Genomic DNA, 27,863 nt, shown 5'->3' on the forward strand with positions numbered 1-27,863 from the left:
CTGTTGGGGATTTATTCAAAATTGAAGGCATACTGAACCAGCATGGCTACCACAGCATCTTGCAGCGGCATGCTATTCCATCCGGTTTGCGTTTAGTTGGACCATCATTTATTTTTCAACAGGACAATGACCCCAAACACACCTCCAGGCTGTGTAAGGGCTATTTGACCATGAAGGAGAGTGATGGGGTGCTGCGCCAGATGACCTGGCCTCCACAGTCACCGGACCTGAACCCAATCGAGATGGTTTGGGGTGAGCTGGACCGCAGAGTGAAGGCAAAAGGGCCAACAAGTGCTAAGCATCTCTGGGAACTCCTTCAAGACTGTTGGAAGACCATTTCAGGTGACTACCTCTTAAGGCTCATCAAGAGAATGCCAAGAGTGTGCAAAGCAGTAATCAAAGCAAAGGTGGCTACTTTGAAGAACCTAGAATATGACATTTTCTGTTGTTTCACACTTTTTTGTTATGTATATAATTCCACATGTGTTAATTCATAGTTTTGATGCCTTCAGTGTGAATCTACAATTTTCATAGTAATGAAAATAAAGAAAACTCTTTGGATGAGAAGGTGTGTCCAAACTTTTCGTCTGTACTGTATATATATATATTTTTTGATCATCTCTTTTATATAAAGATTCTTTTTATATAGAAGATATTCGACAGACTGGCGGGAAGGAACGTTTTTTACTAGCGTTAACTTGAACTCTGTATTGTCTCAGACTCTCAGGTGACAATAAGCATCACAAGTAGATGTGTTATGTGACAATATGTCACACTGATCATAAAATATTAATGAGTTAACTGTGTGAATTTCATTCTATATTTTCTATCTCTAGGACTGTAACTAGTTAACTTTTCTGAAGCTGTTACAAACTATTTCTTCCTTTGTCTCAAGAAAATTCCCCTCCTCCCTTTGTTCAGTCAAAGCTGAGGAGAGGGCACACAGCTGGGCTGACTTCTCCTCTGGTCACAGATGTATAGACTGTGAAAGAATGCTTAAGCCAGGCATGCTCAACCGGCAGCCCTCCAGCTGTTGCAAAACTACAACTCCCATCATTCCCTGACAGCCTACAGCTATTAGCCTTCGGAAGGGCATTGTGGGAGTTGAAGTTATACAACAGCTGGAGGGCCGCGGGTTAAGCATCCCTGGCTTAAGCCAATCACTTAACTAGATAATACACATTTATATTCAGTGCCTCTAGAAAAGCACCTCCTCTAAGTGTCACATATGACGTATGTAGTATTGAGGTTAGGAAGACCGCCATTACAACATGGCGCGGACCCATAGATGTTTATATTAATCCACATTGCAAAGTTTATGAGCTAGTGCATACTGCGCAGAAGCCAAGTGTTACCTTATCTCCTTTTCCTTCTTAAGACAATGAAATCATGGCATGTGCCTCAGGATGGACCTCCTCCCTGAAGGTGTATAACGGCGTTACTTATTGTGATAAACGTAGAGATTACCTTGACCAATTATGTGTCAGCGTCTAGTCCCTCAGCCACGCGTGGATATTAACCCCTTGGGGGTACCTTCATTTGGAGCACCAGGGGAGAACTTGGAGGTCTGCTTAAGACCAGCTTTAACATAACCGTATGGATATTTATAGTTTCGTATCAGGAGACTGGTATTGGAACCACAGTTTGTAAGAGAATTATCCACGGTGAGCATCTGTCTGGTGAAAATGGATATAAAAAGCAGGAAGCCACAGCCCTTTGTATTTCACCTTTGTGCACATCGCGCTATCTGTATTCCGTTCTGCAGGGTGTCTGGATAAAGTGTGACTGCACCCTGCTTGGCCATATGAAGAGGGGATGCCAGTCTCAGAAAAAACAGTGTAGCGTCTAGATCATTTATAAAATGGTTAAAAAGAAACGTCCGGATGCAGTAAGAAAACAAATCCTATTGGGATAATCGGAACCCGCCAAAGGTGTTCCATAAGTCAGGACCTGCATATACTTGAGGACTCAGACCTGCAGGTTGCACAGACACCTCCATATCGAGCTTCTGTTCAGATAAACCCATCATAGCACAAAAGTGCAAATGAAACCAAATACTTATCTTCTTACCGTCGTCATAAAGTTCTTTCAGCCTCGCCACAAAGGGTCGTTCTTCATCATCACCTTCAATCAAAACAAAGTCGCCGGAAGTTACTGTGACTTCTTCTGTGCCACCGGACTTCATCACAAGCCCCCTGAAAGAGCGACAAATCCACATTACACACAGAGGGAATCAAACTAAAAACAGATGTTTCTTCTTGTATATCTTTGGCTCTGTCCGCATGCGCGCCTCATTACCGACCCCAATGATTTAGATCAGGTTGAAAACAGCTGCTATTAGCACTCTGATATCAACTGGGTAAGGCTCCATGCACGTGGCCGTGTTCATATTTCGGTCTGCAAACCGTGGATCCGCAAAATACGACCGTCTACTGTGTGCATTCCGCATTTGTCTAATTCCCATCAACAGACATGCCTATCCTGGTCCGCACTGCGGAGCAGAACAGGACACGTTACATCATTTGTGGAATGGCCACACAGATCCCCCAAAAATACGAATGGTTGCATGGCTCCATAGAAACGTATGGGTCAGTAAAAAACGCGTATAGCAAATAGATGAAAAAAGGAGATTTTTGTATAACTTACCAGTTAAATCTCTTTCTCGCTCTTCCTTGGGGGACACAGACCTTGGGGACACAGACCTTGGGTATAGCTCAGCTCCCTAGGAGGCGTGACACTAAGTAAAACTGTTAAGCCCCTCCTCCATCAGCTATACCCTCAGCCTGGAGATAGAGGCTACCAGTTGCGTGTCCAAGTAGTGAAAGGATAACAACCAATAACGGAAACAACCAGCCAGCAACCCAACGGGGCGCCAGACCATAACCCTGTAACCAAACACAGAAGGGTGGGTGCTGTGTCCCCCAAGGAAGAGCGAGAAAGAGATTTAACTGGTAAGTTATACAAAAATCTCCTTTTCTCGCCCATTTTCCTTGGGGGACACAGACCTTGGGACGTTCAAGAGCAGTCCAAGAAGGGAGGGACCACAAACCCGAGGCGGAACACCACCAGAGCATCAGGAAACCGCTGCCTGCAAAACCAGGCGGCCCAACGCAGCATCCGCTGATGCATGCGTATGCACCCTATAGAACTTTGTGAAAGTGTGCAGAGAGGACCAAGTGGCTGCTTTGCACAACTGTTCAGCCGAGGCCCGATGCCTCTGCGCCCAGGAAGCTCCGACTGCTCTGGTGGAATGAGCAGTGACGCCGAAAGGCGGAGGCCTGCCCTTGGCTCGATAAGCCTCAGACACCGCCAGTTTAATGAAACGGGCAATAGCCACCTTGGAGACCGCCAACCCTTTGCGCGAACCCTCCGGAACCACAAACAGGGAGTCCGTGCGCCGAAAGGACCCGGTGACCTCCAAGTAAATCCTCAACGCCCTGACCACATCCAGACGGTGCAGTTCCCGTTCTCTGGGGTGGGAAGGAGAGGGACAGAGCGACGGAAGGACGATGTCCTCATTGATGTGAAAGGCGGAGACCACCTTTGGCAGGAAAGTCGGGACAGGCCGAAGCACAACCTTATCCTGGTGGAAGATCAGGAAAGGTTCGGAGCAAGAAAGAGCCGCTAACTCCGACACCCGTCGGAGAGACGTGACGGCCACAAGAAAGATGACCTTGCAGGACAGAAGGCGAAGGGAGACCTCCCGTAAAGGCTCGAAGGGGGCTGATTGGAGCGCCGAGAGCACCACATTCAGGTCCCAGGAAGGAACTGGAGGGCGGTACGGCGGAACAGAGTGAGCCACCCCTTGTAAAAAGGTCTTAATTGGCCCTAGAGGGGCCAGGGGACGCTGGAGAAGAATAGACAGCGCCGAAATCTGACCCTTCAGAGAACTGAGGCACAGCCCCAGGTCCAGACCCGACTGGAGGAAGGACAGGATTGTGGGAAGAGAAAACCGGAGAGGTGGGATGCTCCGGGACTCACAGAACCCCAGATAGGACCTCCAAACCCGATAGTAGATCCTAGAGGATACGGGCTTACGAGCCCGGATCATGGTGCGGACTACGTCCGCGGAGAAACCCCGTCGCGTTAAGACGGCGGTCTCAATAGCCACGCCGCCAAACGTAGCGAGCCTAAATGCTCGTGGAAGATCGGTCCCTGAGAGAGAAGGTCTTCCCTGGAGGGCAGTGGCCACGGTGCGTCTGCCAACAGCAACATTAGGTCGGCGTACCAAGACCGGCGGGGCCAATCCGGGGCGATTAGAATCGCGGGGACGCCCTCTGCCGCGATCCTCTGAAGAACCCGTGGCAGGAGGGGAAAAGGAGGAAAGACGTACAGAAGGGAGAATTCGCGCCACGGAAGGACGAGCGCGTCGGCGCCGTATGCCTTCGGGTCCCGTGCCCTGGCCAGGTATAGGGGGACCTTGTGGTTGAATTTGGAGGCCATGAGGTCCACGTCGGGGCGACCCCAGCGAAGACAAAGGGCTTCGAACACCTCTGGGTGCAGGGACCATTCTCCCGGGTCGATGGTGGACCGGCTGAGGAAATCCGCCGCCCAGTTGTCCACCCCCGGGATGTAAATCGCAGATAAGGCTGGCACGTGCGTCTCCGCCCAGAGGAGAATGAGGGTCACCTCTTGCATCGCTGCAGCGCTGCGAGTGCCTCCCTGATGGTTTATGTATGCCACAGCCGTGGCATTGTCCGATTGGATCCGAACAGGGTGGCCCCTCAGCAGATGGGTCCAGTGTCTGAGGGACAGAGGAATCGCCCTCAGTTCCAGAATATTGATTGGAAGTCTGGACTCCGATAGAGACCAAACGCCCTGGACGGACCGGGGAGGGAAAACCCCCCCCCACCCCCGTAAGCTGGCATCTGTGGTAATCACCAGCCAGTTCAGTGGAAGGAAGGACTTCCCCCTTAGAGGGATATGCAACCACCAGCCGAGGGAAGCTCGAGCCAGGGGAGGCAGAAGAAAGGTCCTGTCCAGACTCCTCAGTGATTTGTCCCAGGCCGACAGAATTGCCCTCTGAAAGGAGCGGGATCGGAATTGTGCGAACGGCACCGCTTCGAAACAGGCAACCATCTTTCCCAACAACCGCATGCTGGATCTGAGGGAAGGGCGGTGATGACGGAGAAGACTGCGAACCGACCCGCGAAGGGCCAGACGCTTGTCCGACGGAAGGCGGACCTCCGCCAACTCTGTATCCAGGAGCATCCCCAGGAAGATCAGCCGTCTGGAGGGGGTAAGGGAAGATTTGGGGTGGTTGATAATCCAACCGAACCGCGTCAGGGTCTCCAGAGTGAGTTCCACACTGCGGGATGTCTGAGAGAAGGAGGGTGCCTTGACCAGGATGTCGTCCAAGTATGGGAGAAGAAAAACACTTCTTGAACGTAGAAGGGCCAAGACAGGGGCCAGGACCTTGGTGAACACTCGAGGAGCAGTCGCCAGACCAAAGGGAAGGGCGACGAATTGGAAGTGATCGTCCCCCACCGCAAAGCGCAGGAAGCGGTGATGACATGGAGCAACCGGAACGTGGAGGTATGCATCCTGAATGTCGATTGAGGCCATGAAATCCCCTCTTTCCAGGGAGGCCACTGCGGACCTGAGAGACTCCATCCGGAATCTCTGCAGTCGGAGAAAACGGTTCAGGCGTTTTAGGTCCAAGATCGGACGCACTGAGCCTTCCTTCTTGGGAACCACAAAGAGGTTCGAGTAGAACCCCCTGAACCTTTCCGTCGGAGGCACGGGGGCGACGACACCCTTGTCCATTAGAGAGTGAATGGCCGCGAAGAAGGCGGCCACTCGTACGGGATCTCGCGGAGGACGGGATCGGAAGAAACGGTCTGGCGGAATGGACGCAAATTCGATTTTGTATCCGCAAGATACAATCTCGAGCGCCCATGCGTCTGAGATGTGGGCCCGCCATACGTTCCTGAATAGGAGAAGGCGGCCCCCCACCCGGGTGGGTGGGGGCGCACCTTCAGGCAGAGGGCTGCTGGCCTGTGGGAGCCCGTGCAGGCTGGGACTTGCGCCAGGTAGGTTGCGTCCGAAAAAACGGCTTCTTGCGTCTATCCTGGGCTGGGCCAGAGGAAGAAGAACTGGCCGCGGGTCTAGACCCGGTGGGCTTGCGAAAGGACCGAAAACGGGACGAACCAGCGCGACCACGGGGGGCGCCCATTGGCCTGGACTGGGGGAGGTGAGTACTCTTCCCACCCGTGGCCTCTGATATAAGTTCGTCCAGACGGGTTCCGAACAGGCGGGAACCCGTGAATGGTAGGCCGGCCAAAGAGCGTTTGGAAGCGGCGTCCGCCGCCCAAACCTTCAGCCAGAGTTCCCTCCTGACAGAAACTGCCAGGGCAGAGGAACGGGCAATGAGGGCACCCGCATCAAGGTAGGCCTCACAGACGAATTTTCCGGCCTGAACAATTAGTTGGGCTAAGGAACGGAGGTCCTGAACAGGGACGTCCGACCCTAACTCCCGTTCCAGTTGCAAACCCCATTCAGAGACCGCTTTGCCAACCCAGGCGGAGGCAAAGACCGGTCTAAGGGCCGAACCAGAGGCAGTAAATATGGCCTTGGAGAGGGATTCCGTACGACGGTCCTCAACAGACTGGAGGGAAGATCCGTCCTGTACAGGAATAGTAGTGCTTTTGGACAGGCGAGCCACGGGAGGATCAACCTTAGGCGGGGATGTCCACGTGGTCACAGAATCCGCTGGAAAGGGATAACAAATGTCCAGCTTTTTGGGTGTAATAAAGCGGACGTTAGGCCGAGTCCAAGCCTTGGATACCACAGAAGAAAAATCAGCGTGTATGGGAAAAACCTTGGAGGCCTGTTTGGGGCGGAGAAAGGACACGCCGGCCTGTTCAGAGCTGGGGGGGGTCATCGTGTAGCTGAAAGGTATCACGGATGCTAGTGACAAGATGCCCCACCGCGGACGCCAATTTGGACGGAAGCTCTGAGTCCATGTCCACGTCCGAATCCGCCAGTTCTCCCTCAGAAAGCGTATCCCTTTGAGAGGATAGACTTGACTGAGCTCGCACGCATGGCGGAGAGAGCGAAGCATCTGGAGAAGATGTGCGCTCAACCCTTGAACGTTTCTGAGTATGCCGGGCCCTGGAAGATTCGCTGGGAGGCAGGGAACCAGTGGGGGCGGCAGAAACGGTAGTCCCAGCGGGTGCGACAGGGATTGTGGCAGCCTGCGGGAGAGGCGGTCTATCCACGAGACGGCCCACTACGTGTGTAAGGCTTTCCACCGCCTGAGACAGAGACCTAGCCCAGTCAGGGGGTTCAGAGGCACCGGGGGGCGCAGCGGGAAGCGGGCCCTGCACCGGGGCCTGACATGCAAGGCAATGCGGCTCAGATTGCCCACGCGGAAAAAGTTCCTTACAGGCGGTACAGGCATGGTACCAGGGTTTGGGGGCACCTGTGGGATCTGACATGCTGAAGTGTGGTTGTACTCTAATATAGAGACCACAAAGGGTTATAGCAGCTATGACCAGGAGGGTTAGGAGAGTGTTAACTGTCCTACCAGTGCCTCAGAAGAACGTCAGGAGATGGCCCAGATCAGCAGCAGCAGAGAAGCAGTGAACAGCAGTGAGCAGCAGAGAGCAGCAGAGAGCGCCCACAGAAGCCGAGCGATGTACACAGGAGGTTAGAGTCCCCCACCGTGTCCCAGCTTCCTGTCAGGAGTGAGGAAGCGCGGGAAACCTCAGCAGAAAGCGCGGGGAACAAGCTCCGCCCCCTCCAGCGCTTGAAATGTCTCCTGTGAAGGAGAATGTAGCTCCGCCCCCAAAATGACGCGCAGAAGCCCCGCCCCTGCCGGGACCGCTAAGCCCCGCCCCCCGTTCTCGGCGGGAAGGGGGGGGAGAGAGAGAAGAGAAAAATGGAGTCAGCCCCGAATGAGGGGGAGGGGGGGGGAGAAAGATAGCAGCGTGGGGGGGGAAAAGCATGGGGGTGCTGAGGATGCTGCATTGTCCTGCAGATGAGCGCTCAGAATGAGCGACCACGGGTGCCCCCCTTACCCAGAGGGGTAGATGCTGCAGATAGGGACGGGGTATGGGCTGGAATAGCCATCTCACCGTGCGACGTCTTCACCCTCAGTCCTTTCCAGCAGGGTCGCCCCTTCAGCCACTGGCACCGCAGTGGCAGGAAGCTGGAAGAGGGGCTTGGCGTGCGGGCGACCCCCTAGCTGGCGGGATGTAGGGGAGCCATTGCTGCCCAGATCCTTCTATTGCTTCTGTGGGGGAGGCAGCAGTGCAGATAAGTTGGCACTGGCGCAGCTCAACCCCGGGAGAGCAGAGAGGTCAATGCGTCTCTGGTATCCCTAGGAAAAAATAAAATAACAAAATTAGAAGAAAAAGTTAAAATAACAAGGAGAAAACAGCCCTGCAGTAGCAGGGAGTGTCTTGCCTCCTTGGACACTAAGCTAAAACTGGTAGCCTCTATCTCCAGGCTGAGGGTATAGCTGATGGAGGAGGGGCTTAACAGTTTTACTTAGTGTCACGCCTCCTAGGGAGCTGAGCTATACCCAAGGTCTGTGTCCCCAAGGTCTGTGTCCCCCAAGGAAAATGGGCGAGAAATACAGTTGTGTGCATGAGGAACTTACTAATGTAGTGTGATTGTCCATAATGCATCTTTTGCTGGTTTGGCTCATTTTTTGACTCCATCAGTGGTGGTCGTGCTTGCACACTAAAGGAAAAAGCGCCGGCCTATGCGCATTCCCACGGTCCCGGCCACCAGAGAGGCCAGCGCTTTTTTCTATAGTGTGCAAGCATGACCACCACTGATGGATTGCACGGTGGTCGTAACCATGGAAACGAGCAGTGTATAATGTGACGGAAAAATGAATGAAGCTAGCAAAGGAGGCAATATGGACAATCACAGTACATTAGTAAGTGCCTTGTATTAACTTTATCTACATAAGTGTAATTTGCTGAAATGAAACGACCCCTTTAAAGGGGTCACCCAGGAAAAGATAACAATGACTTATCCTCGGGATAGTAGACAAAAGTGTTTGTAGAGCAGCACCCACGGACATAAATGGCCACACCAGTAATGCAACAGCCGAGCCACGACCGCAGATCCTCAGCAGTCGACCGTATAGTAAATGAAGAGAGGTAGCGGCAGCATCTCCAGTGAATCCTTTATTGGACGGACTTTACAGAAAGTGTGCCATAAAATCAAGCAGCAAGGTTTCGGCTGTATCCCAGCCTTTGTAAATCCAATAAAGGATTTACTGGAGATGCTGCCGCTACCTCTCTTCATTTATTATCCTCGGGATAGGTCATTATTAGAGATTAGAGAATTTCAAGTTATAAAATTTGTTCACGCTTCGTTGGTGGTAAAAGCAGAATTGCGTTATGGATTCTGTTACCACAGACCATAATGCAATTCCATGACGGAATGCATAACGGAATGCATAACGGAATGCCTTTAGAGGCATTCCGTCATAATAGAAGTCTATGGGCTGCAAAACGGATCCGTCCTGTTTCCGTTATGCAGCCCGTAGACTTCTATTACGATGGAATGAATAACGGACTGCCTCTAAAGGCGTTATGCATTCTGTCATAGAGTTACATTATGGTCCGTGGTAACGGAATCCATAACGCAATTCTGCTTTTACCACCAAACGAAACGTGAACGAATTTCAAAATATGAAATTCGCTCATCTCTATTCATCATTATCACATCAGTGGGGGTCCAAATCCAGGCATCTGCGCCGATTAGCTGTTTCAGGGAGCCGCTGCGCTCACCAGAGCTGTGGTATGCAATGTAGGCTCCTGGCAGCTTTCCATGGATAGCGCCGTACATCATATAGTGGCAGTGCTTGGTATTGCAGCTCAGCCCCGTTGACTTGAACAGGACCGAGCTGCAACTAGGCCACGTGACTGATGTACAGTGATGTCACTGGCTGCAGCACTCAAGACCTCTTCTAACAACTGATCGGCGGGGACCCCAGGTGTCGCCCCCGGAGATCTGATACTGATGACCTGTCCTGAGGATAAGTCATAAATATCTTTTCCTGGATAACCCCTATTATAGCTATTCTATGGGAGGGCTCTAAACATGTCCAAAAATCCAATAAAATGCACAGTTTGATATTAAGAAATACTCACTCATACTGAAAACTCAAAACTTTTCGGTCTTTTAGAATCGGTCTCCCATACCAGCTGTATAGGCGGCGCCGTCTCACACGGGTGTAATACTTGGTCATGGCGTCTGTGTGCGAAACAGAAGTGAAAAATAATTACAAAATAAATCTCTATATGTAATAAAACTAAACATTCTGCCGCATAAAAACCCAACGTAGCAGCAAATCTTCTACAGATACAGCAGAAACCTCAGAAGAAAGCCGCAGGTGCGGGACCATGGAACACCAGGGCAGGAGCTCAGGCTCAGCCTGGGGGTGTATTCACATGCTGTGGGTAAAGCGGACACAAATCTGCACGGGATCGAGGGCATGCCGCGGATATTCTATTCTGCAACCTCTCGTCTGCTGCAGATTTGTCGTGGATTTCATCTTCTGCAATGCATAGCAGGAAATCCATGGCAAAAGGCGAGGATAGTCCAGTTAGGACAACCCATTGTCACTATGCAGACACTCGCGGTTTTTTAAATTGATTGTTAATGGGTGCCCAGTTTTGTAAGTAAAACTGCTATTTACCTGCAAAATAAGGGTCCATTCACACATCCGCAAATGGGTCCGCATCCGTTCCGCACCCATTCGTTTTCTATGGGGACGGAATGGATGCGGACAGCACACAGTGTGCGGTCCGCATCCGCATTTGATGGTCGGGTACACAGCTCCGCAAAAGATAGAACATGTCCTATTCTTGTCCGCACCACGGACATGTGAATGGAGCCTAAAAAGGGGTTTTCCAGGACTTAAATGAATCACCTAACCTCAGGAGAGGTCATCAATTTCTGATAGAGGGGGGGCTGTCTCTTGGCACCAACAGCGAGCTATTTCAAGCGGCCGCAGCACTCGGATAGACAATTGCTGGCTCTTCACAGCGCCGCACATTGTATAGTGGTTGTGCTCAATCCCATTCACTTGAATGGGACAGAGGTGCACAAACAGCACGTGACCGGCAGATGTGCCATCAAACAGCTGATCGGTCAGTGTGGTGGCGTGGAGTAAGGCCATCACCAAACCGAGGGCTCATGCACACGACCGTATCTATTTTGCCGTCCGCAAAACGCAGACCTGCAAATGGATGACGTCCGTGTGCATTCCGTATTTCATGGAACTGAACAGCTGGCCCCTAATAGAACAGTCCTATCGTTGTCTATTAAACGGACAATAATAGGACGTTCTATTGTTTTGCGGAACGGACATATGGAAACGGAATGCACTCGGAGTAACTTCAGTTTTTTTGCAGACCCATTGAAATGAATGGCTCTGCACATGGTCCGCAAAAAACAAAAACGCAACGGACACGGAAAGAAAATACGTTCGTGTGCATGAGCCCTGATACGGATGACTTTTCCTGAGGATAAGACAGCGATATTGAAATCCTGGAAAATCCCTTTAAAAGGTCTGTCCAGGTCTAAACCTGGACAGGGGTGACGCTGTTTTTAGAAGAAAGCAGACAGGTGTTTTTTGTCTTGGACAACCCCTTTAAGGGTATGTTCACATTGAGTTTTCGGTGCACAGATTTTGCCGCGGATTACTCCTCAAAACAGCATGTAGGCCTGATGTTTTTCTTCGTGCTTGTGTCTTTAAAAACCGCACGGCGGAAAAATAGAGAAGCGCCCCGTCCCTTCTTGACGTGGAATCTGAAAACGGGCAGGAATGAAAAACTTCGCCAACGCGGCATAAAAAAACTGCGTTAGAAACACATCAGGGAATAACGCATCCAAAAAACCTGATGGGTAGTGTTGAGCGAACTTGTGTTTTTAAGTTCGGCGTCTAAAGTTCGGGTTATTGAAAAATCGCGTTATGCATTCCGCTGCCATAACGCGATTCTTCGATAACCTGAACCCGAACTTTAGACGCCGAACTTAAAACACAAGTTCGTTCAACCAACACTACTGATGTGGATTCGTTTTTTTTTTTTTTTCAGCCCTGAAAATACTCAGTGTGAACATATCCTTAGAGCCCAGCGATTTTCCAGGTAAATGGCGGTTTTGCTCACAATACCACGCAGTCGACAACAAACCAATTGAAAGCCGGCGCCGAACCACAGGTCCGAACGGATTCTAGTTGCACCACAGCCGCCCAGCGCATGCTACCAGTGATTAACCCTTCAGGTATCCCAGCATGGTCAAACAAACCTGACGATTTTTTCGCCAGGGTAAAAAAAGGGGATCGAGCATTTTGGATTAAAAATTCCCTTTGCTCATTGGAAACACATGCATGCTCGGCCGAGCATGCATGTGTACAGGACGGAAAGACAAAGTGACTGGCCCAATGAACTGGCAGCCATCTGACAGGTGCAGACACGTTCAGTTTAGAATCTGGGGTCAGATTTCAAGTAGTAGAAAGTTCTGTGACCTCTCAAAGGGCTCCTCACTCTCATAGGGACGCACAAAAGCAGAACATTCATATCTTCCTGCCTTTACAACTATCTTCAGATTGCACACCCAATAACTGTCAGAAAACATAAGCTGGCAAGGCTTGCTGGGACTTCTAGTTCTCCAGCAGGTGCCCCATGAGCACCTTCTGAGACGACTCATGCCCAGTGAGACTGCTGTCACTGGCAGCCTCCCTGCACTCACCCTCCTGCTCCGCTGCCAGGCTCACGCTCCCTCCTCACACTCTTTGCTAAAACTTCCCGCCATTGACGTCATCCAGTCCCAGAGGGCAGTGCTGGAACCCGGAAGTGACCTCAGCGCAGGCTGATGACGTAGGCTGCCAGAGCCGAAAGTGCGGACAGCGCCGTGCCACTGCCAAGATGGCGAACCGAACAGTGAAAGACGCTCACAGCGTCCATGGCACCAACCCGCAATACCTGGTGGAGAAAATCATACGGACCCGAATCTATGAGTCCAAGTACTGGAAGGAGGAGTGTTTCGGTCTCACTGGTGAGTCGGGGGGATTCATTCATTCAGAAAAGCCACCATCAACGTCATCAGTATGGCGACAGGCCTTGGCACCCAGCTTTCCCAGGTCCCTGAATGGCACATCTGCCTGGGAGACTTGTCACCTTGTCTGAAGTCCCAGCATAGGGGATGGAGGAGGTGAGTACCCCCTACCCTGTATGACCGGTGCAGCATTAAAGGGGCGCAGGACCGTGGTGTGCTGCCATTGACTCCTTAGGGTACTTTCACACTTGTGGCAGAGGATTCCGGCAGGCATGTTCCGTCGCCGGAACTGCCTGCCGGATCCAGCAAACGGAGGCGTTTGTGAGACGGATCCAGATTCGGATCCGTCTCACAAATGCATTGCAATACCGGAATCTGTTTTTCATCTGGAAAAACAGATCCAGTATTTATTTAATGGTCTGCGCATGTGCGGACGAAAAGAACGGATCCGTTTTTCCGGAACACTTGGGGCCGGATCCGGCATTAATACATTTCAATGGATCCGGCATTCCGGCAAGTGTTCAGGATTTTTGGCCGGAGATAAAACTGAAGCATGTTGCGGTATTTTCTCTGGCCCAGAAACGTACGAGGGACTGAACTGAAGACATCCTGATGCATCCTGAACAGATTACTCTCCATTCAGAATGCATGGGGATAAAACTGATCAGTTATTTTCCCGGATTTGAGCCCCTAGGACGGAACTCGGCGCCGGAAAAGAAAAACGCTAGTGTGAAAGTACCCTTACCCGGGACTGACTGACAACTATGTCCAACAGAATGTTCCTCTTAGGGCTCATGCACACCTCCAACAGCGGGTCCGCAATCTGGAAGGTGCAGAATGGAGGCACTACGGAGTGCTTCTGTGGGGTTTCTCTCCGTGCCTCCGCACTGCAAAAAAAAATAGAACATGTTCTATTTTTATTTATTTTTTTGCGGTGTGAACTGATCACGGTCCCTAATGCACAGAACGGCCGTGTGCATCAGCCCTTATGCAGTGAAAAATACCGTACTTGCCACTTACACTCTCCCGTATCCAGGAGCCTCGTATCCAGTTTAAGGCCTCTTTTACACTTGCGTTGTCCGGATCCGGCGTTTACTCCACTTGCCGGAATTACACGCCGGATCCGGAAAAACGCAAGTGTACTGAAAGCATTTGAAGACGGATCAGTCTTCAAAATGCTTTCAGTGTTACTATGGCACCCAGGACGCTATTAAAGTCCTGGTTGCCATAGTAGGAGCGGGGGAGCGGTATACTTACAGTCCGCGCGGCTCCCGGGGCGCTCCAGAGTGACGTCAGAGCGCCCCATGCGCATGGATGACGTGCCATGCGATCACGTGATCCATGCGCTTGGGGCGCCCTGACGTCACTCTGGAGCGCCCCGGGAGCCGCACGGATGGTAAGTATGCTGCGCCCCCGCTCCCCACTACACTTTACCATGGCTGCCGGGACTTTAGCGTCCCGGCAGCCATGGTAACCACTATAAAAAAGCTAAACGTCGGATCCGGCCTTGCGGCAAGTCTTCAGGATTTTTGGCCGGAGCAAAAAGCGCAGCATGTTGCGGTATTTTCTCCGGCCAAAAAACGTTCCGTTCCGGAACTGAAAACATCCTGATGCATCCTGAACGGATTTCACTCCATTCAGAATGCATTAGGATAATCCTGATCAGGATTCTTCCGGCATAGAGCCCCGACGACGGAACTCTATGCCGGAAGACAATAACGCAGGTGTGAAAGAGCCCTAAGGGTTGCAGCAGAGACATAGCTTTATAAGGCAAGTGACCGCTGCAGCCAGTCTCTGACCTCAGCGGTCTCATGCTGTTTACTGCAGATGCCTGTGAATGGCTGAGGCGGTCACGTGCTGTATACAGCTATGTCACTGCTGCAGTTTATAAAACAGAAACCAGAGCTGAGAAGCGTCAGTTCGGGATATAGCGAGGTCTAAGTGGTGACTACTAGGGTGCATTTACATGATTATTTTTGGCCTGCTTCCGATCCGTATTATTTGTGGATCGCATGGTGGGGCCGTTAATTTCTACAGGGCTGCAAAAATACGCAGACAAAACACGGGTGTCCTCTTGTGTGCTTTCTGCTTCCATGCGGCTGAGCTGCAAATGATAGAACATGTCCTATTCTTGTCCGTTAGGCATTTATTTTTTAATGGGGCTCGTGGAAAGTGCAGGATACACAGAGACTGTGTGAATGCATCCTTACTTTGAGGCACCGGACGTTTTTTTTTTGTTTTTTTTCCTAAATCGTGGACAACAGCTTTAACATATGAGCTTCAGGGGCGGTTTGCATGTAACCTCAGCCACAGACAACTCACAAATGCGTCTTATTTATTTCAGCTGAGCTGGTGGTGGATAAGGCCATGGAGCTGAAATACATCGGAGGAGTTTTTGGAGGGAACATCAAGCCTACACCTTTCTTGTGCCTGGCCTTGAAAATGCTGCAGATCCAGCCGGAGAAAGACATCATTGTGGAGTTTATCAAGAATGAAGACTTCAAGTAAGAGAGCGGGAGTCCACATTGATACTTAAAGGGATCCAGTCACATTAAACATGGTATCTGATCTGAAGGTTATAGAGCAGGGGGAGCTGAGAAGAGTGATATATAGATTAGTATTAAAACTTGTATTTCATTCATTTAAATTCCTGCTCATTCTGGGCTTTGAAGTTCAGGAGGTGGAGCTATCAGTGATTGACAGCTATCTGTGTATACGCAGTCATAGAGGGAAGGCTGTCAATCACTGATAGCTCCGCCTCCTGGACTTTTAAAGTCCATAACGAGTAGGAATTTAAATGAATGAATTACAAGTTTTCAGTATTTTCAATAGGTATGGGAAAAGCTGCCTGGTCTACTAGACAGTGCCTATGGGAAGCGGGACTCGCAGACAGCATTTTAAATAGCTTTTTATAAGAAAATACCAGAGCATCACACTATATATGCCCTCATGCACACGACAGTTCCATTTTTTGCGGTCCGTAAATTGCGGATCCGCAAAACCCAGAAGCTGCCCGTGTGCCTTCCGCAATTTGCTCTACGGAATAGGCGGCCCATTGTAGAAATGCCTATTCTTGTCCTCAAAACGGACAAAAATAGGACATGTTGTTTTTTTTTTTTTTTTTTGTTTGTTTTTTGCGGGGCCACGTTACGGAGCAACGGATGCAGACAGCACACAGAGCGCTGTCCGCATCTTTTGCAGCCCCATTGAAGTGAATGTGTCCGCACCGGAGCCGCAAAAACCGCGGCTCGGATGCGGACCAGAACAACGGTCGTGTGCATGAGGCCTATCCAGAGCTCAGCGTCCCCTCCTATGCTGACGTCTGACAGATTCACTTTAAAAATATCTGTTCTACTTAGGGCTGCAACGATTAATCGATGTAATCGATTATATTCGATAACTGGATTCGTTGTCGACGAATCCAGTTATCGAATAATCGCCGATTCGTTGCTATTCGGGCGGGCGGTCGCTGCATCTTTATTTTACCTTTTTACAATGACGCTCCCGCTCCTGTAACAGCCAGGCAGAGCGGACGGCGGCGTAACGTCACTCACTCTCGTGACACGCCTGCTCCGCCTCCTTCATTCATGAAGTGGGCGGAGCAGGCGCGTCACGTGATTGAGTGACGTTACGCCGCCGTCCGCTCTGCCTGGCTGTTACAGGAGCGGGAGCGTCATTGTAAAAAGGTAAAATAAAGATGCAAGCATCGGGGCCGGGGCTGTTAGGGGGAAGGGGGAGGGGGAGGATCTGTCTATGGCACTGCTATGGGAAGGGGGGGTCTGTGTATAGCACTGCTATGGGGAGGGGGGAGGATCTGTCTATAGCACTGCTATGGGGAGGGGGGTCTGTGTATAGCACTGCTATGGGGAGGAGGGGGGGTCTGTGTATGGCACTGCTATGGGGAGGGGGGTCTGTGCACTGTTGTGAGGAAAGGGATCTGTGCACTGTTATGCCCATAACAGTGCACAGATCCCCCTCTCCATAACTACTCCGTCCACAGATCCCCCTCTCCATAACTACGCCGTCCACAGGTCCCCCATAATAGTGTCGTCCACAGGTCCCCCATAATAGTGTCGTCCACAGGTCCCCCATAATAGTGTCGTCCACAATTTGTTTTAATATGGCCTTTGAACATAATTTTTCAAGTAAGATCATATAAACCTCTCTGTTTTGTAATTTTGTCGTTTTTTCCGATTAATCGATTAATCGTAGAAATTAATCGGCAACTAATCGATTATTCAAATAATCGTTAGCTGCAGCCCTAGTTCTACTTGACATTATTTTCTCTCATGGAGCAGTTTAATGAATTCATCCTCGCCTACAGGTATGTCCGCGCGTTGGGTGCGCTCTACATGCGACTGACTGGTACTGCCAGCGACTGCTACAAATATCTGGAGCCACTGTATAACGATTACCGCAAAATCAAGACCCAGAACCGCGACGGAGGTAATTTCTTGCAGTATTGTATAATGGTGTAGTTTTGTCTTTGTAAACTGTGGGTTTATTTTCCGATGTATCATTGGCCATTCTGGGAGGGACGTGTGTGCCGGCATCTAGAGAAAGCACAAATGTGACTATTTTGATTCCTCATAAGATGCACAGTACAGAATATGACATCCAAGCATATAGAAGTATAGACCCAAACTTAAAATGAGGTGTAAAATCATTAGCGCTCATTGTCGGGCTGCACCTTGAAACACTGGGGCGGTTGCAGCCTGGAAATACGCGGTCCCCGCAGTGTGGCAGCTGGAGACATACAGCAAACGATTGCTTTGTCTTACAGCTTTCCTGCTTGACTCCTCCATAAACATTCCTGGTCTTATTGACCAAGCATGCAAGTTTATTTTAATAGGGAGCAGAGGATCCATGTCTGCCAGGCGGACCTTGTGCTGCTCATCTCCCCAAGGTGAACATCATTGGGCCAGCTATCTTCCATCCTATTTGCTACTTTTACAACCCCAATTTAAAAAAAGGGGGCTGGGCGCTGTGTAAAATGTTAATACGGTAAATAAAAACAGTATGCGATGGTCTGCAAATCTCCTAGACTCACATTTCATTCATATTTTTATCAAGATCACCTAACCCATATCAGATGATGAAAGTGAGACATTTTACTATTTCATGAAAAAAAAATGAACTCCTTTAGACAGCAAAGCATCTCTAAAAAGTTTGGGCAGGGCCATGTCTACCATTGTGTAGTATTCCTTCTTCTAAAAACTCTGGGAAGTGAGGAGACCAAGTCCTGGAGTTTTCCGAGAGGAATGTAGTCCCATTCTTGTCCGATGTAGGATTCTAGCTGCTCCACGGTCCTGGGTCTTCTTTGCCGGACGCACCATATGTTTTCTATTCTAAGATGCAGGCTTTTGAACTGTGCGCTGATGAGCTGGATGGTCCCTTTCCTCTTTGACCCAGAGAAGATGGCAGTGTTCCTGGATCGTGTTGACCTACGGCTTCTGCTTTCCATGATACAGTTTTAACTTGCATTTGTGGATTGCACGGCAAACTGTGTTCACAAACCATGATTTCCGGATGTGTTCCTGAGCCCGTGCAGTGACTTCCAGCACAGAATAGTGCCCGTTTTTAATGCAGTGCCGACTGAGGTCCCATAGATCACGAGCATCTAACGTTCACCCTCGACCTTGTCCTTTGTGCACATGGATTTCTCCAGATTCTCTGAATCTTTTCATGATGAAATGTGCTGTAGATGGTGGAAACATTTTCACAATTTTTAGACAGTTTTTTGCAAACTGATGAACATTTACCCATCTTTGGTCTAAGGTTACTTTCACACTAGCGTTTTTTTGTGGATCCGTCATGGATCTGCAAAAGCGCTTCCGTTACAATAATACAACCGCATGCATCTGTCATGAACGGACCCGGTTGTATTATGTCTTCTATATGGATCCGTCATGAACACCATTGAAAGTCAATGGGGGACGGATCCGTTTTCTATTGTGCCAGAGAAAACTGATCCGTCCCAATTGACTTACATTGTGTGTCAGGACAGATCCGTCTCACTCCGCACCTCATCGCGGATAGAAAAACTCTGCAGGCAGCGTTTTGGTGTCCGCCTCCAGAGCGGAATGGTGACTGAACGGAGGCAAACTGAGTGGATCCTTTTCTATTCAGAATGCATTAGGGCAAAACTGATCTGTTTTGGATGCTTGTGAGAGCCCATGACTGATCTCAGAAACGGAAACCAAAACGCCAGTGTGAAAGTAACCTAACAGACTTGGCCTTTTTAATATGCGTTTTTTTTTCTTAGTTTTTTTTTTAATACCCACGTGACTTAGTTGCAAATTGCCCCTCCAGCAGTTTTTTTTATTTTTTATTTTTTATTTTTATTAGTACCACTTACTTTTCCAGCCTTTTGTTACCCCCGTTCCAACTTTTTTGAGATGCGTTGCTGCCATCAAGTTCTAAATGAGTTAATTTTTTTTCCTTGAAATGGAAATAAGACTCCATGTTGTGTGCTTTGGAGGCTTTGGATACGATTGTGATCACTTTTATATGTAGTAAAATTGTCTTTTGTTTGCCTCCTAGAATTTGTAATGATGCACGTCGACGAGTTCATAGATGAGCTTCTCCACAGCGAACGAATCTGTGACATTATATTGCCTCGCTTGCAGGTATGTTTTAAATGGGTTGGCAGGGATTAGAAAAACATGGCTGCTTTTAATCCAAAAAAAAAAAAGCCCCATGCCTTTCCATGGGTTATGTCTGGTATTGTAGATCATTTTCCATTTGTCATTATTTTTGAAATTCTATGAATATTGATCATTTAAAAAAAAAATGATCAGATGATCCGTTTTGAGGGTCCGTGCTACCTAACTTCAGTCGCTGCCGCTGTCATTATCTGTTTAGAAACGCTACGTGCTTGAGGAGACTGAGCAGCTGGATCCTCGTGTCAGCGCTTTGGAAGAAGATATGGATGATGTAGAGTCCAGTGAGGAGGAAGATGAGGAGGACGATAAGGTTTGTGAGATCAGATGCTGGTGATAGGAACATGCGAGACCATCATGTCTTCACCAAGTTTGATAAATTTCTGTTAAAGAGGACTTTTCACGGTTATGTATAATAAACTGGTATGCTTACCAGTGCGGTACCCATAGATGTAAACATTTTATTTATTTTTTAAACAATACCGCTCTGTTCCGTCTGCTTTTTTGCCACCTGATATGCTAATTTAGACAATCGGTACAGGGAGGGAAAGACATTTGTTTTCCCCAGTGGGCGTCTTTCTGCCTGGCTGTGATACGGTCCAGTCTCAGCGGACCGCGTCACAGCCAGGAAGAAGGTTAGCTGTTCTCGCGAGAACAGGCTGTGTAGGTGAGTATAGTCCTTGCTCTTCTCACTTACATAGCCTGTTCTCATGAGATTTGGTAATTTCAAGAGAATAATTTAGGTAATTTCTCCTTTGCTGTGACGCGGTACGCTGCGATTGGACGGTGTCACAGCTGGGAGAAGGAGACGCCCACACCTCCCTGTAACGATGGTCAAAATGAGCAGATCAGGCACCAAAACAGCGGGGGGCACAGCGGAGGAACAGAAGGGGTATTTTTAATTTAAAAAAAGTTTGAATCTATTGGGGCCGCACTGGTAAGCATACCGGTTTGTAATACATAAACCCATGGAAGGTCCTCTTTAAATGTGAATAATTTTGAGTAACTCATTTTGGAATGTGAGAGGAATTTGAAGGGATTGTCTGGTTTATAAATTTCATTCTCGAATCCAGTCTTGGGGAATGCAGAGTTCAAGTGGTTGTCCGGTTTTATGATATTGACGACCTGTCTTCGGAGTGGGTCATCATTATCAAATCGGTTCAGTTCCAGCTTCCAGCACCCCTGCCGATCATCTGTCTGAAGAGACTGCCGTGATTGTGCAAGGGCTGAGTCCTCTACGTTGTTTACCTGCACATTGCCTAGATTCTAGAAGCGGCGCAGTGTCATTACAGCAGTTCACGCCATTCACTTGAATGGTAGAAGAAACTGTAACTACACTGCACCTGGTCTAAACCGAATGAGGGTAAATGATCAAGATGATAGATCATCAATATAAAACCGGACATCCCCTTTAATAGTGGGAGGAAAGGGGTCTCCAGTTCAGTATCCTCATGAGGTTGCCTACAAAGCATGTTGCACCTCCATTGATTTCACTGAGCACAGTGTAATGCTTCAGTTTTCCCTGTGGTGGCGCTGCAGAGGATTTAAACACTTGCTGCTTTGCTTCCGCACAGTTTACAGCTGGTGGTCACCCGTCATCAGCTTATCGTTAAATGAAGCAGGAGACATTTAAAGGGAAAATATACACCGTAGAGTACTTGGGGAACTTGCTGTGTTACGATGGACTGAAGGGGTTTCTCAGTAACGGATTTACTTTTAACCTCTCTTGGCTACAGGGCAGAGCTCCTACTCCCGACCATCACAGACGAAGCTACAGAGACTTGGACAGACCACGTAGATCTCCTTCACCTCGCTACAGGAGGAGTCGCAGTCGTTCTCCCAGAAGGTAATGCGAAGCAGATTAGGTTCTCATATGTGGCTTATTTCTCCCCGGAATGGATGGTAAAGGGAGGGATCCACAGCAGGGAACCGCTATGTATCAGTGTCTCCGGTGCTGTAGGACCTATCCCTGTATTACGTGAATCTATGGCTATGTTTCAATGCTTGCTGTTTCAAGTGCAGGGGATGGAGCTGCTGTGTGGACACATTGGTATGCCTGTGTTAACGAGGGGGAAAAAAACGCTCCACCAACCCCTTCGCTGTGCTGTTCAGGGGGGGTCTGACCCTGTGTAATGCTTCATTTCTACTGTCCTGGTGTTGCAAGGAGCAATGACTAGTCTCAATCATTTTGGGTCTTGGCAGCAGGACTGTTTTTTTTATTTTTTTTATCGTTTGGCGGATTTTTTTTTAAAGAAGAATTGTCCTAAGTGATGAACCACATTTAAAGGGATTGTGGCATATCTAGGATAAGCCAGCAATGTATGATAGCTGTGGGTCCAGGAGGCTCTAAAAATGAGTTTGCAAATGAAAGAGAGCAGAATGCACACACTCAGCCGCCCTCCATTTATTTATATGGTAGTGCCGAAAATAGCTGACTGGCACAATCGCCTATTTTTGAAAAGTCCCATAGAAATAAATGGGAAGCACACTGCGCAAGCGCGGCCAGTGCTCATTTCACTTCTATGGGGCTGATGGGAAAAGCTGAGCCAGCGCTTAGCTATTTTTGCCACTCTCATAGAAATGAATGGAGGGCGTTTTGCTCTCCTTCACTTTGCAGGCTCTGTTTTAGAGAGGGTTGCAGGTCCCACCTCTGGCACCTGCAGCAATCAGACATTGGCGGCATATTCTAGTGATGTGCCACCAATGTTTGAGATGACACAACAAGTGTTCTTTGTAAAAGTGCGTCATGAAGAAATATTCCATTTCTCACCACATTTCTTTTACATTTCAGGAGGAGCCGTTCCCCTAAGAGAAGAAGGTGAGTTCCTTCATAAATGCATTTCCTCCTCCTGTTTGCAGGGTTGTATAATTAATATGGGGCCATTATGGCCTGAAGTGAGCTGTCCAAATAAGAATGCATTTTCTTAAAATATGAATGGTGATTCTTTTGAAATGTTGCCCTTATTTCATTTTTTATTTTAGTTTAAATATAGTACCTGTAAAGTACTTGGCAGGGATGGTATTTTACTGCATCATTTACAATACTCTATACCCGCAGTCCGTCTCCACCCCGCAGAGAGCGACACCGCAGCAAGAGTCCAAGGAGACACCGTAGCAGATCTAGAGAGAGACGCCATCGGTCAAAATCTAAATCGCCAGGTTTGTTTTCGTGTTTCTCTATGGAAGTAACAAGTACCTGTTCCCTTCTGTGCTTTATAGTGCAGTCCTTGTCCATGTAGCTCAGCCCTGTTTACTAGATTGGGCTTAAGCTGCAGCATCCGACAAAGGCACACAAATGTAGATGGCTGTGAGAAGTCACTTAATGCTATAACCTAGAATACCTTCCCACAACAAAATGACTTAATCAAACGGCCAGTGTTTTCCATTTCATCCTCCACGACGGCATACCGTGAGATGACCCTCCTCCAACCAGCTAGGGACAGGAAGTTTAAAAGTAGGCGCTCCTCCATCTCGCCTTCAGGGTCTTCCTGGCCCCTCCAGGTGCGGAGAGGCCATCTCCCATGGCATTTGCTATGGGACCACTCAGGGGGAAAAGATTCATAGATCTATTCAAGACAAAATGTTTAGCGGCTTAGAACAAAAGAAAAAGGAAGGTTTTTCCGGTTCACAAAAAGCTGCATGCCTTGATAAAACGTGAATGGAAAGTCACTGCCTGCAATTCTCTGAACGACCTCACTTCAAATAAAAAAGGGCTCTGGGCTGTTTGGGAGCACTAAAAATCTGGTTGGATCTGCAGGCAAAGACATTGTTAAGATCAGACAACACCTCAGTCGTTTCTTATCTAAATCGACAGGGGGTACAGGAAAGCAAGACTCTAAGTCTGATATCGGGGAAAAAATCTTTTTCCCTAGACCCAAGAGACGGGAATGTAGGAGTGAATGTCCTCTCGCAGACATGGAACTTCTCCCTAAGTTATGTGTTTCCTCCCCTTTCACTAATTCCAAGGGTGTTAAGAAAAATTTGGGTGATCTTGATTACCCGAGAGCAGTCCCTGGGTTCTTCCTTGGAGGAACGGTCTTCTGAACCAGGGTCCAGTCTTCCATCCATATGTGGAAAGCTTACACCTTGCTGCTTGGAATCTGAGAGGTTAACTCTGAAATCTAAGGGTCTTTCAGATTCCGTTATCAGCATAATGGCTGCTAGCAGGAAGGAAGTCGCTTCTAAAATTTATTCTAAGGTTTGGAAGCGATTTTTGTCCCACACTTAGATCTATAGTGCCTCCATGGGACCTCCAATCTAGTTTTGTCAGGTCTCAGAGAATCCCCGTTTGAACCTCTGTCTGAGGCCTCCCTTTGTTTGGTTACGCTCAAGACTGTTTTTCTGGTAGCCATCACCTCCAAATCCAGGCTTTAAAAATGATTGAGCCATTTTGTATGATTTTCCCTGACAAAATAGTGTTCCGCTTGGATATCTCCTTTCTTCCAAAGGTGGTGTCCAAATTCCATACACAGGAGGAGAGCTTCATTCCCTCTTTTTGTGAGAATCCTAGATCCTCAGGGGAATGTAGATTTCATTCCCTTGATGTGAGACGGGCAGTACTACAGTACTTAGAGTCTACAGGACCGTTTAGGAAGTCTGATTTCCTATGTTATCCAGTTTCAGGGTGGCAATAAGGAGGGGGAAAAAAAAGCTACTAAATGATCTATTTCCAGATGGGTAAAATCCATCATCTTGGATTCGTACAAAACATTGGGGAAAGATCCGCCGGGGTTCCTCAAAGCTCACTCTACCAGATCAGTGGCGGCTTCGTGGGCCGAGAAAGCTGATGCTTCGGTTGAGCAAATCTGTTGAGCAGCCACGTGGGCGTCTCCACATACTTTTATCAAACACTGCAGGGTAGATGTTAGTTCTGGGCAGGATTTAGCCTTTGGCCGAAAAGTGTTACAGGCCATTGTCCCTCTTATCTGTTACATCTCATGGTATGCTGTCGTGGAGGATGAAATGGAAAAACTAGATTACACTTGCAGGTAATTTCTTTCTTTTTCATGATTCCCCCCCCCCCTCCGAAAAAAAAAAAAAAATATATAATAATGCTATGGATAAGTATATGGTGCAAATATACTTGACAAAAAAGTGATATAAATTTATATATAATGTATGTATGATATACATGCTTGTTCACCTATGCAATAGAATAGGTATTTATAGATAAGTTTGGTTGTGGGGTGAATGATGAGGCTCTCTAGGCTTCGGTCCAGACAGACACTGAAGGTAAGATGGAGGAGGGCCTACTTTTAAACTTCCTGTCCCTACCTGGTTGGAGGAGGGTCTTCTCTCATGGTATGCCGTCGTGGAGGATTCATGAAAAGGAAATTACCGGTAAGTGTAATCCAGTTTTCGAGATGTTACTTATGTTCCCTTTTCTTATTAACAGGGCATCATCGAAGTCACAGACACCGAAGCCACTCAAAGTCTCCAGAGAGGTAAATAGGATCTTCAGGTATATCCTAATATCAGCAGATTCTGATTGCATTCTTTAATGGGGATGCTGCCCTCATCATTTCAGCTGTGTGACTACTGCCAATTACTAGAAGGGAAATGGTCCCTGCAGCTCCTCCTTCACCCTTTAATTTGTAGACCCAAGGAGATTTGTCATCCAAGATTAAAGCCAAAATGAGATATGGCGATCTGTCCTGCTACAAATGTTTTTAGAACATGGAGGTACCAGTGGCACAATGGGTTGGGCAGTATCTGCTGGGAACCGCACATGCATCCAGTAACAAGCATTATTAAACTATTGTCACCGATGTCCGATTTATAATTCGTGATCACTTGCAGGTCTACTTGCCTGCACTCCAAAAATGCCTGTGGAGGGAGGGTTCCCTTCCATCAACGGCCTCCATTCATTTACCCTGCAGTTGGAGTGCGCATGCGCTAGTTTTCCTGTCCGTTCCCAGTGTAAATGAACAGAGGCTGCTGATGGGAGGGGGGAAACCTCCATCCGCCAAAAATTTTGGTGTGCAGCACTGGCAAGAGGGTGAGCAGACTTGACTTATTTATATTAAATTATTGAATGTGGGCTACAATAGTTTAAAGGGGTTTTCTGATTTATTTATATATATATTTTTTTTTATAATTGATGACCTATCCTGGTTAGATCATCAGTATCTTATCAGTGAGGGTCTAACACCGGGAACCCCCGCCATACAGCTGTTTAAGAAAACACCGGCACTCCTGTGAGCCAAGCTTACCAAGCACCGCGCCATACATTGTATGGCAGCTCAGCTCTATTCACTTGACTGAGCTGCACCTAGGCCATGTGACCAATGGACATGTTGTCACTGACCTAAGGGTACTCTGAGATGGCACCGGTGTCTTCTCGCAAACAGCTGATTGGCAGGGGTCCCGGGTGTCTAACCCCCCGCCAATCTGAGGATATCCTCTGTTAAAGGGAAAGTTTTCTGACCCTTTTTAATAATGCTCATTACTAGATGCATGCATGTGCTGTTCGTCATAGATTCTGGCCAACCCCTTTAATCAAAAACGGTCATATAAAGTGGTCCCTCAAATTCCGTTACCAGATTGTACCATGGTCAGTTGAAAATATTGTAACTTGGGACGATAACTGTATGGAACTAATAAAGACAAAAGTCTGAGCTGCTGAATTACTTTCTATAGTGTGGACAGAAGCTTATATTGGGGTCATGTACAGTAAAATATGAATAGAGCTTCCATATCCTTATGTGCAAAAGAGAAGCGCATCAGGGACACCCAGGTCGTGTTGCCGTACTTCTGAGAGGTGCTGGTGGATCCACTTCAGTAATACAGCGCCAACTATCGGTGGTTCACTATAACCAATAGTTTTAGCAAATTCAAAGTTCCATGTTGTTTTGCTATGGCCCAGACGATTGTAGTTTGAGACTCCTGCACATAGCAGATTTTTAACCTTCAGTATTTTGATGTACTTTTGTATAGGTCAAAGAAGAGTCACAAAAAGAGCAGACGTGGGAATGAGTGACCAGAGAGTATTGGACGCACTATTCCATTATCCAGGACCTTTTGTATATAATAGGCGCGCTCACTTGGTGACAGTTTAACCTGTCGCTGTGCAGAACATGACATCTATTCAGTCACTTGACTTTTTTAATAAAATAAATTCTCTTCATTGTTAATGTTTGTACAGTAGTCATCAATGCAGGGGAGAAGGGTCAAAGCTGTTTTCCGGGACTTAAAAGGGTTTTCCAAGATTGTATAACTGATGACCTATCCCAGTGATGGCAAACCTTTTAGAGACTAAGTGCCCAACTGCTACCCAAAACCCACTTACCATTTTTTTAGCCCTATAAGACGCACTCTCTGTAATTTAAACAATGACATTGTTTAAATTACATTATGTATTTTTAAATAAGTTTTGGTGGTGATTTGTAATTTTCCATTTCAATATCTATAATTAAACAAAAATCATGAAGCCCTGCAGTTTTCGCACTGGCCACTAAGCCTGATAGGTGCCACTTCTTGGTCTGTACAGATCACTTTACTGCAGTTATCTGCTTATCTCTAATTCTGCCAGTAATGGTATCACCTCTGTGTATAGATAAGAGAATTTATTATCCAATGGTCAGAATGACCAATAATACCTGTTTTAGGTCAAATTTTAAAATGTAACTTTTATTATTATTTATTAGAATAATTTTCCCCACATATAATACAATACAAAACGAAACAAAACAAGAAACAACTCTATTGAGAGTCTTTTAAAATGTATCTGTCAGGGATAGTATCCTTGGGGTGTTTATGGTATTGTATCAATACCTATTTCCGGATAATTATCCTTCCAAAAATGATAGATATATCAAGTAGGTGCACTTCAAAGGTTATCTTCACCCTTGATAGTGCCCTGGTGTTATATACCACCAGGTTGCTCTATCATTTAGCGATGTGAGCGGTCTGCTGTTGGTAACATTCAATATTTATTAAAGCCATGTATCTGCTTGTTTCTGCTTTGTGTCTATTTTCGAAGCGACTCGCTACATCTACACCCTCATGGTCATACTCCAGAGCGTACTGCGTCTGCAGTCCGCAGTGCTGTGGATAAACTTCCCTAACATGTGTTTAAAAATTATCACGACGAAGCTCCCCCGACATGTTTCACCGCTCGCGCGGCTTCTTCAGGGGGATGGAGCTACATGCAACACGAGCACTTGTGATGCGTAA

General features: G+C 47.9%; 2 protein-coding genes across 3 annotated transcripts in view; one reads left to right on the forward strand and one right to left on the reverse strand.

The window, feature by feature from the left end:
* The window catches only part of ORC1 (origin recognition complex subunit 1), a 50,188-nt gene extending 37,379 nt beyond the window's left edge, over positions 1 to 12,809 (reverse strand). The window contains exons 1-3 of the mRNA XM_044301234.1: positions 12,721 to 12,809; positions 10,116 to 10,218; positions 2,071 to 2,195 (exon numbers count right to left, since the gene is read on the reverse strand). Of these exons, the coding sequence (XP_044157169.1) occupies positions 2,071 to 2,195; positions 10,116 to 10,213 (223 nt within the window). The 5' untranslated portion in view covers positions 10,214 to 10,218; positions 12,721 to 12,809. The remainder of the gene's footprint in view (positions 1 to 2,070; positions 2,196 to 10,115; positions 10,219 to 12,720) is intronic.
* A 33-nt stretch (positions 12,810 to 12,842) lies between these two features.
* On the forward strand, positions 12,843 to 26,821 carry PRPF38A (pre-mRNA processing factor 38A). Of its 2 annotated transcripts, none has more exons than XM_044301236.1 (10): positions 12,843 to 13,026; positions 15,371 to 15,530; positions 17,351 to 17,472; positions 19,570 to 19,655; positions 19,891 to 20,001; positions 21,425 to 21,534; positions 22,480 to 22,506; positions 22,747 to 22,847; positions 25,084 to 25,149; positions 26,625 to 26,821. In XM_044301236.1, exons 1-9 carry the CDS (start codon positions 12,897 to 12,899, stop codon positions 25,134 to 25,136), a joined length of 900 nt encoding a protein of 299 aa, XP_044157171.1. In that variant the 5' UTR covers positions 12,843 to 12,896; the 3' UTR covers positions 25,137 to 25,149; positions 26,625 to 26,821. The 2 variants fall into 2 exon arrangements, with proteins under 2 accessions (XP_044157171.1, XP_044157170.1); XM_044301235.1 differs by having other exon boundaries at positions 12,844 to 13,026; positions 25,084 to 25,132.
* Positions 26,822 to 27,863: the final 1,042 nt, after the last annotated feature.

The sequence above is a fragment of the Bufo gargarizans genome, chromosome 7 (assembly GCF_014858855.1).
Source record: "Bufo gargarizans isolate SCDJY-AF-19 chromosome 7, ASM1485885v1, whole genome shotgun sequence".
Classification (NCBI taxonomy): domain Eukaryota; kingdom Metazoa; phylum Chordata; class Amphibia; order Anura; family Bufonidae; genus Bufo; species Bufo gargarizans.